General features: G+C 39.5%; 4 protein-coding genes across 4 annotated transcripts; 2 read left to right on the plus strand and 2 right to left on the minus strand.

The window, feature by feature from the left end:
• The first annotated feature begins 324 nt into the window (after positions 1 to 324).
• Positions 325 to 4381, plus strand: LOC103955020 (3-oxoacyl-[acyl-carrier-protein] synthase, mitochondrial). Its single transcript, XM_009366882.3, has 14 exons — positions 325 to 485; positions 556 to 785; positions 1001 to 1108; positions 1180 to 1251; positions 1358 to 1444; positions 1765 to 1916; positions 2127 to 2207; positions 2307 to 2340; positions 2448 to 2514; positions 2601 to 2677; positions 2984 to 3044; positions 3167 to 3249; positions 3382 to 3453; positions 3751 to 4381. Exons 1-14 carry the CDS (start codon positions 386 to 388, stop codon positions 3916 to 3918), a joined length of 1392 nt encoding a protein of 463 aa, XP_009365157.2. The 5' UTR covers positions 325 to 385; the 3' UTR covers positions 3919 to 4381.
• A 475-nt stretch (positions 4382 to 4856) lies between these two features.
• On the plus strand, positions 4857 to 6444 carry LOC125474537 (putative FBD-associated F-box protein At5g53635). Its single transcript, XM_048578463.1, has 3 exons — positions 4857 to 5828; positions 5911 to 6102; positions 6193 to 6444. Exons 1-3 carry the CDS (start codon positions 4857 to 4859, stop codon positions 6442 to 6444), a joined length of 1416 nt encoding a protein of 471 aa, XP_048434420.1.
• Positions 6445 to 6683: 239 nt separating this feature from the next.
• Positions 6684 to 10216, minus strand: LOC103955019 (tRNase Z TRZ2, chloroplastic). The gene is made up of 8 exons (XM_009366881.3): positions 9674 to 10216; positions 8729 to 8891; positions 8582 to 8652; positions 8106 to 8201; positions 7919 to 8032; positions 7346 to 7414; positions 7117 to 7191; positions 6684 to 6946 (listed from the first exon to the last, which is right to left on the minus strand). Exons 1-8 carry the CDS (start codon positions 10049 to 10051, stop codon positions 6857 to 6859), a joined length of 1056 nt encoding a protein of 351 aa, XP_009365156.2. The 5' UTR covers positions 10052 to 10216; the 3' UTR covers positions 6684 to 6856.
• Positions 10217 to 11635: 1419 nt separating this feature from the next.
• Positions 11636 to 14883, minus strand: LOC103955018 (putative BPI/LBP family protein At1g04970). Its single transcript, XM_009366880.3, has 6 exons — positions 14393 to 14883; positions 13694 to 13833; positions 12724 to 13099; positions 12364 to 12612; positions 12144 to 12269; positions 11636 to 12058 (listed from the first exon to the last, which is right to left on the minus strand). Exons 1-6 carry the CDS (start codon positions 14807 to 14809, stop codon positions 11849 to 11851), a joined length of 1518 nt encoding a protein of 505 aa, XP_009365155.2. The 5' UTR covers positions 14810 to 14883; the 3' UTR covers positions 11636 to 11848.
• Between the last annotated feature and the right edge of the window lie 58 nt (positions 14884 to 14941).

Here is a 14941-nt window from a genome sequence, read left to right on the forward strand (position 1 = left end):
GTAAGCTCATAAAACAGCAACCAAGATATTAGTCTAATTTACTAGAAAGAGTAATGCTATTAAACACATAAAACTGACACAATTTATAATAAAGGTGTAATTCAGTTACAATATTGAGACGATTCATGTGGAACCACCAAAACATAATTGATTAAAACTATTGTGACGTCATATATCAATAACACAAAAACGTGACACGTGACACGTAAATATTTATCTACAAGACTTCATAACATTGTCACTGAAACTGTACACATGAGTGGCTCTCCTGAGTTAGGTGCAAGGCCCAAAATCAAGCGGCCCATTAAGATGTCTCAATGCAACAGTCGTCAAAAAGAGTTGAACATAAAATGCCATAGCCATTGTTGGCGCTTCGAAGAAAACAATGGCGTCTCCCGCTTGGCGCAAACTCTTCAGTCGTCGCATGTCCTCGTCCTTCTTCGCCCCCCCTCATCCTCTTCGTTCCCGCAGAGTCGTCGTCACTGGTACTCTCTCTTTCTCTCTCCCCCTCTCTCTCCTCTCTGTAATCATAGCTTGCTGAGCTCTGGTTTGCAGGGTTGGGCATGGTGACGCCATTGGGCTGCGGAGTGGAGACGACGTGGAAGAGACTCATAGAAGGCGAGTGCGGCATAAGGGCACTGACCCATCAAGATATCAAGATGAACGGCTTTGATTCAGACACCCAATCGTACACCTTCGACCAGCTCACCTCCAAAGTTGCTGCAATCGTACCCTGTGGAACCAAACCAGGTGAATTCAACGAGGAACTGTGGCTCAATTCCAAGGTAATTTGCTTAATTTTAGTATCAAATTTTGAAAGTTTCGCCATTTAGTACTACGATTTGCTGATATTTCTTCGCACTTGTAACTTGTAAGTGGAGGTCTTAGTTGGATAGTGAGTTCGATACCAATTTAGTATGTCCGACTCATTGTATAAAAAAATGTAGAGAGTTTCAGGCTTTTACTGAAATGTTTGAAATGTATGTGTATATTTTGTCAGGATCATCGTTCGATGGCGAGATTTATTGGGTATGCAATGTGTGCTGCTGAAGAAGCACTTAAAGATGCTAATTGGATGCCTACTGAGCCCGAAGAGAGGGAAAGAACGGTAATTTCAAATTTTTAAGTTTGTTCAAATTTAAAAAAGAACGAGGTATATTTGAACTTGGAGAATGACAGGGTGTCTCAGTTGGTGGGGGAACTGGAAGTATCAGTGACATATTGGATGCTGCACAAATGATTTGTGAGAAGGTTGGTTTTTTGTTTTGCATTTTGGGTTGTCATAATATTTATGCAATGATCTGGGAATGGTAGAAAGAACAAACTTGATATGTGCTGTTTCTGATTGTGTAACCAGCGTATTCGACGTCTTAGTCCTTTCTTCATTCCTCGGATACTAATCAACATGGCATCTGGTCATATCAGCATGAAATATGGATTTCAGGTACGTGAACAACTTTCTGAGATACATTCTGTTCTGATGTATTATTCAAGGACCAATGTGGACCGAGATGTAGGTCATTAGCTGTCATGTTGGTCTTTTTTCAAGTTTGAAGCTGGCACCTAACCGTTGAAGTAACCAACAGGGTATAGTTGAAAGAGTGCCAAGAACACAAATGACTGCAACTCATTTCCCTCACTAAGCCATGAATTATATTCTTCTCTTTTCAATTTTCAAACCGAAAAGTCTCTTCTTAGTTTGAAGGTCATACAGACATATTTTCTTGTAGTAAAGCATGCTTCTGGTGTTGTTTTTAAGCTTAGGGACCAAATCATGCTGCAGTAACAGCTTGCGCTACTGGAGCACATTCTCTGGGTGATGCCACAAGGATGATTCAGTTTGGAGATTCAGATGTTATGGTGGCTGGAGGCACAGAGTCTAGCATTGATGCTTTATCAATAGCAGGATTTTGCAAGTATGTTGTTCCACTGCTATATAGAATTATAAGCCTTTATGTGACTTAGCCATGTACCGCACACATGTACAATCTTCTGATACCGAATTTCTTACCTGCATTTGTTGTAACGTATTTGGCTCTACTTACAAAAGTAGCTTCACTTTTAAGGGCGTTGTACTTTGTTTATACTTTTGTCTTGTTTAAAGGAGTCTTCTTCTTGTTTTCCAGGTCAAGGGCTTTGACCACGAAATACAATTCCTCCCCACAAGAAGCATCACGACCTTTTGACTGTGGTCGGGATGGGTTTGTGTAAGTACATATTCTTAAAAAGGTTTGTTTGCATGATTTGTGTGTTTCTGTTTTGTTTCTTGATGCTTACTGTTGTCTAACCTGTACTTATGATCCCAGAATCGGTGAAGGTTCTGGTGTTGTGGTTTTGGAGGTAGTTCGGACGTCTATTTCTAGAAAATTAGTTCTTTAAAGTCTTCTCTTGTTTCTTTCAGTTTTTAGTTGGTGTATTTACTATTGGGTTTGTATTTTCCAATGAAGGAGCTTGATCATGCAAAGAATCGAGGAGCAAAAATATATGCAGAAATTCGTGGTTATGGCATGTCAGGTTGTTTGTCATAAACTAAAAATATTGTATATGTTTTGTAATGCTCCGGTAATTTACTAGTTTCTGAAGATAGTGAGCCTGTACAGGTGATGCGTATCATATTACTCAACCACATACTGATGGAAGAGGTGCCATTCTGGCCATGACACATGCCCTTAGACAGGTAAAACCTTAATGGGTGTATATGCCATTCTCAAAATCTTTTTTTTTTTTTTTTTTTTAATCTGAGTCGCACAATTTATATCTGAGGATGTCATTCCAAAAGTAGAAAATCTATATCCAATGATGATAGTTAAAATTACTTGGCTATTAAACTTCAAAAAGTTGATAGGTACCGTATGATTGCTCTAACTTGGCCCCTAGAAAGTTTATTGTTTGTGGTATGATCTATTAGGTGTCCTGAGCAAATTCTTCATCATATAGTTAAGTTTCTGTGGTTTATAGTAATGCACCTGCTCTTGACTCGCAGTCAGGCCTTCATCCTAAACAAGTGGATTATGTAAATGCGCATGCTACATCGACACCTTTGGGTAAGTGTTTATGACCTTTAGAAGTTGCTACAACTTCGTGTTTTCAGCTGTTCGCTTTAGAGTTTCAGGATGTATTAGAACTAGTATGGATGTGGCTCATCTTGTTTTAATGTACTAATCAGGTGATGCAATAGAAGCCAATGCTATCAAAACCATGTTCTCTGACCATGTGACATCTGGTGCTTTAGCATTGTCCTCCACCAAGGTATAGTATTTTCAAGTACCTTAGCTTCCGAAAAAAAAAAAACGCAACTCATGAAGTTCAATATTAGGAACCTGTCGGTTGTATCTAGGTGGTGTTGTATAGTTGTTTTATTCGTATACATTTAAATTTCAGGGAGCTGTTGGTCATCTCCTTGGTGCGGCTGGGGCTGTTGAAGCAATATTTTCTATTTTGGCCATACACCATGTAAGTTGCTCCTTTGATGATTGAGATGGAAACAAATATCTGCAGAAAACGTAGCTGACTGATAATATATAGTTTCTTTGAAGATTCATGACAAAGTCATGCACCTAACCTTTCCCGGTAGGGCTAGCATGCTGAATCAATAGGGCGATTTAAATAAACGAGACAAAACTACATTACCTGTGTTCTCACCTGGATAATATAGTAAAGTCGACATTTTGTGGACTTGTGTTGTTGCATATCATGCGAACATATTAGTGGATTTGTGTTGTTACACGTCTTTTGATTTGTTGCTTGCAGGGAATTGCACCACCAACGCTTAATCTGTCACAACCAGATCCAGTATTTAAGGATGCTTTCATGCCTCTGACAACTTCAAAGACCATGCCAATAAGAGCAGCTTTGTCGAACTCTTTTGGCTTCGGAGGAACAAATGCATCCCTGCTGTTTACATCTTCTCCTCCTTGACAAAATGGTTGGCGAAATCTTCTCATCCAGATTGTGTTTGATGTAGATGTTTCTCCGAATGGAAAAAGATCTGCAACACTCAAAATCCCATCTTGCATAACTGAAGCCGATGGAATTCCCGAGTGTCATTGCTGTATTTCTGAATTGTTTCCCTTGATTTCGAAAATTGGACTGGTTTAGTGTAGTGGTAGTACTCTGTAATCATGGTTAGGTTGATTAGAGAATCTTGACAACATATCTTCACTAACAGAATCGACAGTGAGGAGGAACTGTGATGAACGGAAATAAGTGAAATATTTTGCTATGGCAAACAGAATGTTGGGGGTTGACCGTAAACGGCCGCCAGACGGAGGAGATGTAGCCCCGTGATGTGGTTCTACTATTCCACTTCTTTTATATAAAATATGTATTCATTTTTTCAGTACTATAATTTATGTCGATGAAATATCAACTTCGTCACCCACCCGCTCTTTCTATTTCCTTGTCATAGCTTTTGCAAATACGTTTTCTTGGCCTATATAGATCCTTGTATTGCTAACGTTGTCGTTAACTCATAAGAGTGGAGAGATCAGCATATGATCGAACGTTGTATCGCATGTGAATTCGCTACAGTTTTGATAAATAATTTGTCGTAGAATGTAAGAAGTCTCACATCGGAATTCTGGTTTCACTTCTAATGTACGATGCTTTTTGTGATAAAACTTCACACCTGCTTGGCTAACAGGTGGATTAGTTAGGAACAATAGTTTTTGCACTCGAAATGATCGAAAGTATTATCCTACTCGAGATTAGTACAAGCCATTTAAGTGGACCTTCAAGTGTTTTGGAGCAACATTAACAAGAATCTCGGCCGGCAATCAAACCAGCATTTTCCTCTGTTGTGAAGCTGTGACTTGCCTTTTGCTTCTTCTCTGTGATCTTGTTGTATTGAAGAAAGCATGGCAGACAGATTCAGTAATCTTCCGAAAGAAATCGCTCATCATATTCTATCCTTCCTCTCATTCAAAGACCTCACTCAGGTTGGCTCCGTGTCCAAAAGAAGCCAAGGGTTTTGTCTGTCAACTCCGTTTTTGAATGATGTGCGTTTGCGTTGCAGCACAAGCAAAGGAGTGCTGAATTCTATCGACAAATTCTTGAGGCAACGCGGGGATAATAAGATGTTGAGCTTCCATTTTTCTTGGAGAAATATCGATATACATGAGAATGCTGGCCGTATTGAATGCTGTTTTTGTGACGAAGAAAAGTTTCGACTGAGTAAATGGATCGAGATTGCAGTGAGGTGCAATGTTGAAGTGGTTGATCTTTGGATTGCTTCAAGTGTTTGGTATCCAAAGCTTCCTACTTCACTCTTTCTTTGCCCATCTTTGAGGTCTCTGGTTGTGATCAACATGGAGTGTTATATCAGCGACGCGGCTGCTTCCTTGGATTTTTCGTCTAATCTCGAATACGTTAACTTGAGTAGTGTTGTGATAGTAGGAGATGTGTTCTGGAAATGGATCTCACATTGCTGCCGATGCCTCAAGGACTTGCATCTTTATCATGTTTACGGCTTAAAGGACGTTAACTTAGAAAGCTCGTCTTTGGAATCGTTTAGTTTTGTGTTTCTTGATCTTTTCAGTGACTACGGCTGCAGTCTTAACATTTCAGGCGACAAAATTGAAAACGTATGTATCAACTTGGTTGGTAGCTGTTATCCCAGCAAGAAATCCTTCAAGTTTTCGACTCCAAATCTTAAACATCTGCAGTGGCTTGGGAATTTCGGCACTCACGTAGAACTTGGAAAACTCGCGGGCTTGGAGAGGGCTGAGATTTCTTCGACTTGTGGAGTGGTTGACTTCGATGTCTTGTTTTGCTTTCTTCGTTGCATACGCCGGGTTAGAGTTCTTATTGTGAACGACGAAATTGTCAAGGTAGTAGACGTTGAACTTTACAAACTTAGTAAATTGAATCAGAATTCGGTTTTCTGCAGTGTTTTATTTGCTGACATTTCAGACTTTCTCGATGGACTCCTACGTGCCTCTACAATTAGACGGTGTTTGTGATTTGTCGATTCAAACTCTTAACTTGAATGATGGCTTCATCCCTGCACTCGTCGCTCTTTTACGCGGAATGCCTAGTTTGAGATCTTTGTCTATAAATGCTAGGAAAGTACAGGATTGCGGCAGTACTAGTACCGAATCGAATGTAAGTCGAGTTCTTCGTTTCGTCTTCTAAATTGTAGCACTCTATCTGTTTGTATTTCTGAGAATTTTCCGACGTGTTACCGCCTTTTAGTGTTCAGGGTTTGCTATGGGATACTGGAAGTTGCAGAATCTTGCTTTTATTTCTGAAATCCAGGAGGTAGCCTTGCAGCTGTACCATGGGTCTAATGCTGTCGAGTTTGCAAGGTATATTCTCGAACATGCTCCAAATTTGGGGAAGATGGCGATATATCATTTTCCGGATCAACTCGATGCTGTGTTGAAGTTACAGAGCACGATGATATCCAGTGCGCCGGTTTCCTTCCATGAAGTCTCAGAAATTTGACGTCTGAACCGGATTCATATGTAGTTTTACAGTTGGGTTTCAGATTTCAAACTCTACTTTGAATGAAATGAAGACTGCTTTAGATTCAGCTCAAATTTTCTCTAGCAAAATAATTCTTCTTCAATTCTTAAACGCCTAATCTTCTTGCGTGCACATACAACGCGAGCGAGCTCTCACACACACGGACACACAAAGTATCATGGTGTTACTATAATTTAGTTCAAAGGAACGTGCGAGGATCTTCGAATGGAGGTTTGTATTGATAAGAAACTTGTCCACGATCACAACCTAGCAATGATATAACTCAAACAGAAGCCTAGAATTGATCTACCGAAAATCCGATTACATTTTTTCTCTATCGCTATACATATTACATGTAGTAATGGACAAAATGATCTAAAAATTTAGGAATCTAAGCGTGGATGGATTTGAAACCTTCTGTAAGAGGGATCACTTTTGCTGACAGCTTGGACTGCAACTTTGATACAGCTTGACGAATGTCCTGCAATTGAAGGAGAACAATTCATTGAGTTATTTCTGAAACAATCAAATGATCATCCGATATACATGCAGAATATCCATATGCAACAACATGCCGTAAGCTAGGACGCTTTCACTCAATGTTACCAATAGAAACAAAAACAAGAAGACATGGTTCAGATAAGCGATTACCTCCAGATGGTAGCGGGAGGAAAAATGGGTTAACAGAACTGACTTATTTCTTATCCATTGGGCGTTCTCAATGATCTGCGTTAACAGAGTAAATTTTACAATTACAATTTCGGTGAAAAGATGCAGTCTAGTCATTAGTCAAAACATATACAAAACCTGCAGGGACAGACCAAACTATCTCAAAAATCATTAAAAAAAACCCGTAGAAAAAAGCTAATTGATCACATGCCTCGTCTATATGAGTATGACCATGTTGTCGTGCATGCTCAATGCTGCACCCTTCATCCAGAAAAGTTGCCTGTCAAAGATCTCATCAGTTAAAACATATTTTTCACCAAATTATGGAACTGTGTTTGTGTATATTCACTTCCATAGAGATGAATAAAAATTTAGAAAATGAGTTTATATGAAATCACTCTACCATAATGTTGAGCCATTTCCGAAAAGATTCATATTTGATATATCCTTCTTCACAACAGACCTAAAATTACCAATGCCTACAACCACTTAACCTAGAAAATTTCCACAATGAATCTAGAGACTGCCAGTAAACGATGATTAATGGGATTAAATTCCCGGTCTACTACTGAGGGCCAACAATTAAATACCTAGCAATTTATGCATGGAATCCACTGTAATTATGTTGGTCAGTGAACTCTCCTAAACATGTATGATGCGACTCCGGAAATAGCCGTCAAGGAACTAAATATGCAGTGTTTGAATCATATCAAAAGCAGATGATTATATTTCTACATTTTATATCCAACAAAAAGCACTCCTAAAGGATAAGATTTCTTCACACCTCAGTTATAAGAATCTTTGCCCTCAAGGCATCAGCATTGCGTGGATCCAGCATATAATCTGACGTTGTATCCCCTGTGAAGGCCACTTCTGGTGACAATATAACGTCTGTAATCTAGAAACCAAAAGTCAAAATCAATACCAATTAATCAAGACAAACACAAAACTATTATGCAGCTATTACAAACCTCAACACCAGACTTCTTCAATTTCTCAATCTGCTTCCCTTTTAGATGAATGTACTGCTTCTTCAGCTTTTTTCTAACCGAGTAAATCACATAACCCTGAAAATTAAAAATAAAAAGAAGTTACATGATATTCTGAACTCTGAGTTTTAGGTTGCATACACGTGCTATACTGGACTATCTATAGTAGCAAGCAACCACATCAAGAACGAAAGGCCTCACTCGTAAAGACTTTATAACCCCAAATAATATGAGTCTGGGACGTAGTGGATATGCTTCCAAGACCCACCACATGAATCCAATACCATGGAAATAATGATTCCTGATCTTATAGTAAAAAGAAAGAAGCCATGGCCCATTTGTTGCATATGCATCTATTAAAAATAAACTAGTTCTACCATTTTGAGCATTTACATTTGTAGTTCCAGAAAAATTTCAGTAAACTATGCAGATGCACTATAATTTGATGAAGCACGCACCTGGCTAGGTATAGCATGTTGAGTCCTAAATGGCCGGACAACAAGGTTATTCCGCAATTCATATGTTTCACCTGAATTCAAATGTGTAATGTTATCACCTCAGGAATGAAGAGATATAAACAATCCCACTAAACTATTGCTACATACCAACATCCAATGCTACCAAATCAAGATTCAATTCTACATGACCCATCGTTCTGTGAATGTCTATTAGCTTCTCCACATCCTCTTTAATACAAGGAGGCACAAATACCGTTGGAGGTTTCAAGTTGTACAAACCACGGCTGGCTACATACATTGGCAGCCCACCCTGAAACGTTAAATACAGTTCAAGCACATACTAACATTTCAACCTCCAAATGAAGCAAAATGGCTCAGTCTTAAAAGTAATCAAATGTGGATGCAGCTAGTCATCGGAACATGAATGCATGGTTGATGTTGGAAGCCACCAAATTTGCTTTTACACCAACCTAAACTATGAGCCTGTTTGGAAGTGCTTTGCAAATGGCTAAATTCGCTTTCACATAACCAAAACTGCTTATGAACATTTAATGGATTAAAAGTGCTTCTAGGTTTCCAAGTGCCTTATGGAAACACACTTGTATGATAAAGGCGTTTTTAGTAGAAGTGCTTCTTAAAGAATAATTTCCAAACTAGCCCATAACTTACAGAACTTCCAATAAAGTCACAAATTTTCAATAGTTATAATCTAACACAATCACTGACTTATAAGAAATTGTGGATACGTAGATGGTTGACTTGAAAGCCACCAAATCTGGAAGTGCTTTTAATACGGCTAATAGCACTTTCAGATGACGCATAGCGCTTAAGTGCTTCTGTGTTTCGAAGTGTTAAAACTTCAAAACACTTGAATTTTCCATTAAAAATTTGAATGTGCTTCTATAAAAACGTTTCTAGCAAAAGTGCTTTTCAGAGAAACATTTATAAACGAGCCCATAACTTACACAACTCATAACAACAAAGTCCTAAACTTTCACTCAACTATAAATTAACACAACCATTAACTTGTATAATTGAACTGAAGCAAACAAATTAATGGATACCCAAAAGAGCAAAGCAAGAGGAGCTCACAATATGATCAAGATGGGCATGAGTGATGAACAAAAAGTTCTGATGAATGGCCCTGGAGGGGCACCTCCCGATGTCGAAAGCGCATTTGAACTCCGGGACGATAATGCAGGTCTCATGGCCGCCAATCGAGAGACCCTCGATGTTCAAGCCCTCCAAGTCCATACCTTTGCGGAGAACCTGGGACCGGGCAAGCCGGTACTCTTCGTCCTCGATTGCCCGACCGAATGCGGGCAGTAAAGGCGACCCTTTGAGGGAATTTACGGAATTGGCATGGGTTTGCAGTGAAGCTCTCTGGGGCTTTGGCGTTTGGGAGATGGGTTGGTGGAAGGGGAAAATTAGAGGGGCTTTGGAGGGTGAAATGGTCAGAGAAATTTGCATCTTTCTTGTGGGTTTGTGGTGAGAGTGAAGCTCATAAGATAGCAAAACCGAGGAGAGAGAGAGAGAGAGAGAGAGAGAGAGAGAGAGAGAGAGGGTTTTAGCGAGGTTTTTCTCAGAGTCGAGAGAGTGGATTTTGTTGCTCTGTCTGGGTAAACCGGAGATATTTTGGGGGAGCTTTATCTAATTTTACGAGGGAGAAGACACCAGACGGTGCGTTTTGGCTGTTGAATGGCGGGGTTCACAATTTTGGAAGGACCCCAAAACGGTGCGTTTCGCTGCGAGTATGATGAAGTGGAATTTGTTTGGAGAAGCTTGCTTCTTTCTTTCTTTTTTTTTTTTTTTTGTCTTTTTGGGGGGTGGTGGGGGGGGAGGAATTGCTTCTTTCCTTGTTAGGAATCGAAGGCTTCACTTACCTATTCAATATAACATTCTAATTTTTTAAGATATACTCTCTTGTCACTAATTCACCATGTGACAAGCGTCTATTAAATGAGCGCGTCTCACTTTTTAAACACATGACAAACGTCTATTAAACGAACAGTATGACTATGTTTTAGTTACAAAAGTGAGTCATTCAATCTCGAGGGCTTGGGGTGAAATTTTGTTTTGGCACAGCTACAAGGGTGAGAGGGTTTGAAACAATCATGGGGCCACGGGGTACGTTTGGTGGAACATGATACAAGGGCTAGAGAAATTTTATGGACGGACAAACAAGACGCGTAATTTGAACGCCCGTTCATAAGTTTTCTTCACAAACTAGAGCCCATTATGGACCTACGTGTTCTATTTCTCTCAAGAAACAGATTTTACCCTAATCTCCAATTGCTTGGAGTTCAAGGCTCCTACCCTTTATTGTAGCAGTAGTCTTATAAATTAGAACTCCAACTCTTCAAAATCCCATTAGATTTCAATTATGTCTGCCAAGAGAAAACCATGAGTCGACATCTCAAAAAACTCTAAACAGATAAAAGTTGGAAGATTCGAAAACGGGACGAATTAAAGGAAGACAAAGATGATCAAAGCACCAAGGATGGCGAAACACTATGGCGGCCTCAATCACCAGACCTTGTTATCCATCGAATCCTCCGACTCTCTTCCCACTGAATCCGCGGTCCGAATGAGCTTTCTTTCCTAGCAATGGGAAGCTGTGTAGTCTTCAGTCCCTGTATTGGATTTCGACGAGGGAAACATTCATCATACACTCGACAAAAAGCCAAGAAAGTTCATCAAGATTTGGGAAAGGTAATGTGGGTCAAATCCGTGAGAACGACAAGCAGCTCTTGAAAAGTTGTCCCTCAAAACTGTGGATTTGGAAAACTCCGATCTCGTCATCTTTGCTTCGTGCATTTCCATCGAGCATTTGTCATTAACGTCATGTGTTACGCGGAAGATTCCGAGATGAGGGACTCCTTCCTTCGGATGGCACCTTTTTGCAAACATACCACAAATTAAGAAATGGACCTGAAATGGAAGACCAATGGTTTTTCGTTGTTTTCGCTTTTGTAGTTTAGGGTTTCATACAATCTTCTTCATTTTTTCGAAGTTTAGACTTTCCGTTAGTCTCTAGCAGCATGCGTAAAGCCATGTAGCAAGTAGTTTTCTCCAACTAAAACATGTACACCGGTGTTTTTACACACATTGAACAAGTTATATGTTACAATTTCACATTCAACGAGCGGAAGGGTTCTCCTTCCCTCTGAACTTTACATATGAACATTGAACTGCGACATACAAAGAGGGAATGCTGAGGCCTTGAATCCTCATAAGCAAAGACCAAGTCAAGGATGATGTATGCGTTTAGACAATGCTGTGCAGAAGCCAATTAAGATTGTGTGAATGTGATGCCTCATATATTACATCGCTGCAGACCATGACTCTTGAACTCGAGCAGACTAGTTCAGCGTTTTGAAGGGTGAAGCCGTGAACGATTGGTAAAGGGAATCCCTTTCCGAGATGCGAGTTCACGTATGGCAAGAAAACAGTCTGAATAATTGTCCACATTACTGGCTGCAATGTAAGACATATACAACGGTTAATAACTTAATGCAGGAACTAACTTTAGTTTGAGTAAGCTTTTGTGAAACCTGAATACCTGTACTAGATACAACCGAAGATTTCCAATATTGCTCCACTTCAACGACATTGAAAAGTCGTTCAATTTCACGCTGCCAGCCAAGTTATTGCCTGAGATTTTTACTGAACCGGAACCACGAATGACCTAAAAGAACACCAAACTTTACTATTGTTTGTTTTACACAATTATCATGCGTAATTACCTATTCAAAGGAAAGATTATCATGTGATATACTTACCAATGAGATGCATGCAACTGGTATTACTCTGTCTTCTTCCAATACATCGATTATCAGGTCCGAGTAAATGGTAGCATCAATATTATGCTCTGAAATCCTCACGACTGGAGGAGAATATAAGGATATGTTCAAGTCCATATCATGGTTTGGGTATTTCTTGTATAGTTGGGGAATAATAAATCTCCATCCGGCAGTGTTCAAAAAAGACTGATCTGGTATTTTATCTACAATCCATTGCATAAATTCTGCCTGGCCAAAGATAGACACTGAATGATAAATACTTTGAACACATTTTTACGCTTATCGGCATATAAACACAACAGAACTCTAAGAAAATACACAAATATTTCCAATACTTACATTAAAATAGGCAGCTGCTACAGAGTTGAACACTGCCTCATCCAGTGAAATTCCGAGCATTTTAGATGGATCTGAGCAGGAAACTAAGGGTTGTGCATCCTTATTGCGGTACTCAGAGAGTGAATCCTTATTGTGGTACTCAGAGACTGAAGCATTTCTTCTTCCAAATAAACCATTAATCTCAAACCCTATGGAAGAATTGCTCAATACCGGATCATTCACAAAAGTCATATTCAAAGCAGTATTATCATCCAACGGCACCTCCTTTGGAAGAGCTTGCATAAAAGAATCGAGCTTTAAAACGCCATCTTTGAGTTCCTTGGTCATAGAAGTTTCCACTGCAGATCCTATTTGCTCTTCAAATGCATCAATCATCCTGAAGGATGACAAGGAGATGGATTATTAATGAGAATAAATTAAATTCTGATCTTTCTCTTGAACTAAAAGGGGCGTTAGTCAGACAGCACACAATGATAAGGAAACCAAAATACCGGTAAATCTTGAGACACTTAGTTGAACCCATTAAGCATAAAAATTAACCAGTCAGTGATGAAGCAAACATCCAAGGAAAGTGGTTTACTAAAAACTTGTCCATAGTAAAGAGCAATTAAGCACACACCAAACTTTGGTACTCTAGCTTTATAGAAGCAAAAGGTTTTCCATTCAAGAAATACCAAAACAACAGAAAAAGACCAGTTCCAGAAAGTATATGTTTTAGGAAGAGATATTCGCAAGAAACGGCTGCTTAATTACAGTATTGATTTCGGAGTCTGTAAATTTTGTGGTAGCCATTGAAAAGATCGTTTCTGGTGGATGGAATGGAAAGAAAAGTATGGCACATAAAAATCCTGCAATTTCTTTCTAGATGTTTGTGGAACACCAGCATAATAATAGTTTTGACTGCTGGAGCCAGGGGAACAACAATTACAAGAGTACACAGTTCTCCACAACCAAACAGAAAATTGCATACCCTTGATAAAGCCAAGAGGCTCCTCCATCCAATTTTATGGATATCTCTTTAACGTAACAACCACAATCGTTAAGGGTAAGCTTCAAAGTTCCCTCCTCGATCCCCAAGCCTAATGAGAGCCCAACTTCCAAGCCTTCAACCTTCAAGGGAACAAACTCAAATTCATTAAAAGGTCCAGAAAAGGAAATAAGTTTTCATGTCACAACTACGTTTCAAAATAAACAGCTGCATGATTCGATCAATAAATATGTGTAAGCGCAGGCGCACACACACATACAGTCTTTCTTTCTCAAAGTTCAATAAATCTTAAGAAACAAATAAACGAGACAAACAAGCTAAACCAGCAATCACACTGTTCACTCTCTCAACTTTTTCTGGCCTGAACAGGCCATTTTAATACTCAAAAACTAAACAAAAGCACCTCCTTTATTCGAAACTGGACATGCACAAGCTATACAATGGTAATAGCACCAATTTATTCCCCAACTGCATCATCATACCAGACAATTATGTTCTTCTCTACCACTAACTCCATTCATACACAAAGAACAATAAAGCAACTTAATTTACAATTAATCATACTTATTAGCAAAATCCCAATTGCATATATAAAAAACTATACAAATTTCACCCATCAATTTGCAGAAAACCCCAAAAATTAACCCCCAAAAAAATTAATAAAGCAAAATTAAGCCATACCTGAATCGAGGCACGACCTTCATCCGAAACAACAACGGGAGCAATCCAAGTACTGTAGGAATAGTGCCAATTCATGCTCAGATTGCAGGTGACCCCCGAAGCAATAATGGCGATTCCGTCGTCTCCCAGCTCGAAATGCGACGGACCCACATCGATTCCGTAGATTGTGATGTTGGAGAGCACCATATTAACGTTTCCCAGAAACGGGATTCTCTTGGATTTCGAAATCTTGGGGAGCTGGAGTGGAATTATGGAGGAAACAGCCTGAGTTACCAGCAAGTCCTTGAGAAAATCGAGACCCTTTTGGGAGATGACGACAGACGTGAAGGCTTGGTCAGCGGCTTGAACTTGCAGGTGGGGCGGCGGTGCGAGGAAGAAGGAAGCTATGAGGAGGAAGAGAATAGTCGGTGGCGCCATTGAAGTCTCTGGAGAAGAGGAGAGAAATTTTTATCTTCTTGTTTTGGCTATATGGCGCAAGGGGAAACGTGGAAAAGGGCGCAAACTTCAACTAACTTAAACAAAACTCTTGGTATGAAATGTCCTAAACAC

Source organism: the organism of the source record quoted next, unplaced genomic scaffold (genome assembly GCF_019419815.1).
Source record: "Pyrus x bretschneideri cultivar Hongxiangsu unplaced genomic scaffold, Pyrus_bretschneideri_v1 Contig12, whole genome shotgun sequence".
NCBI lineage: Eukaryota > Viridiplantae > Streptophyta > Magnoliopsida > Rosales > Rosaceae > Pyrus > Pyrus x bretschneideri.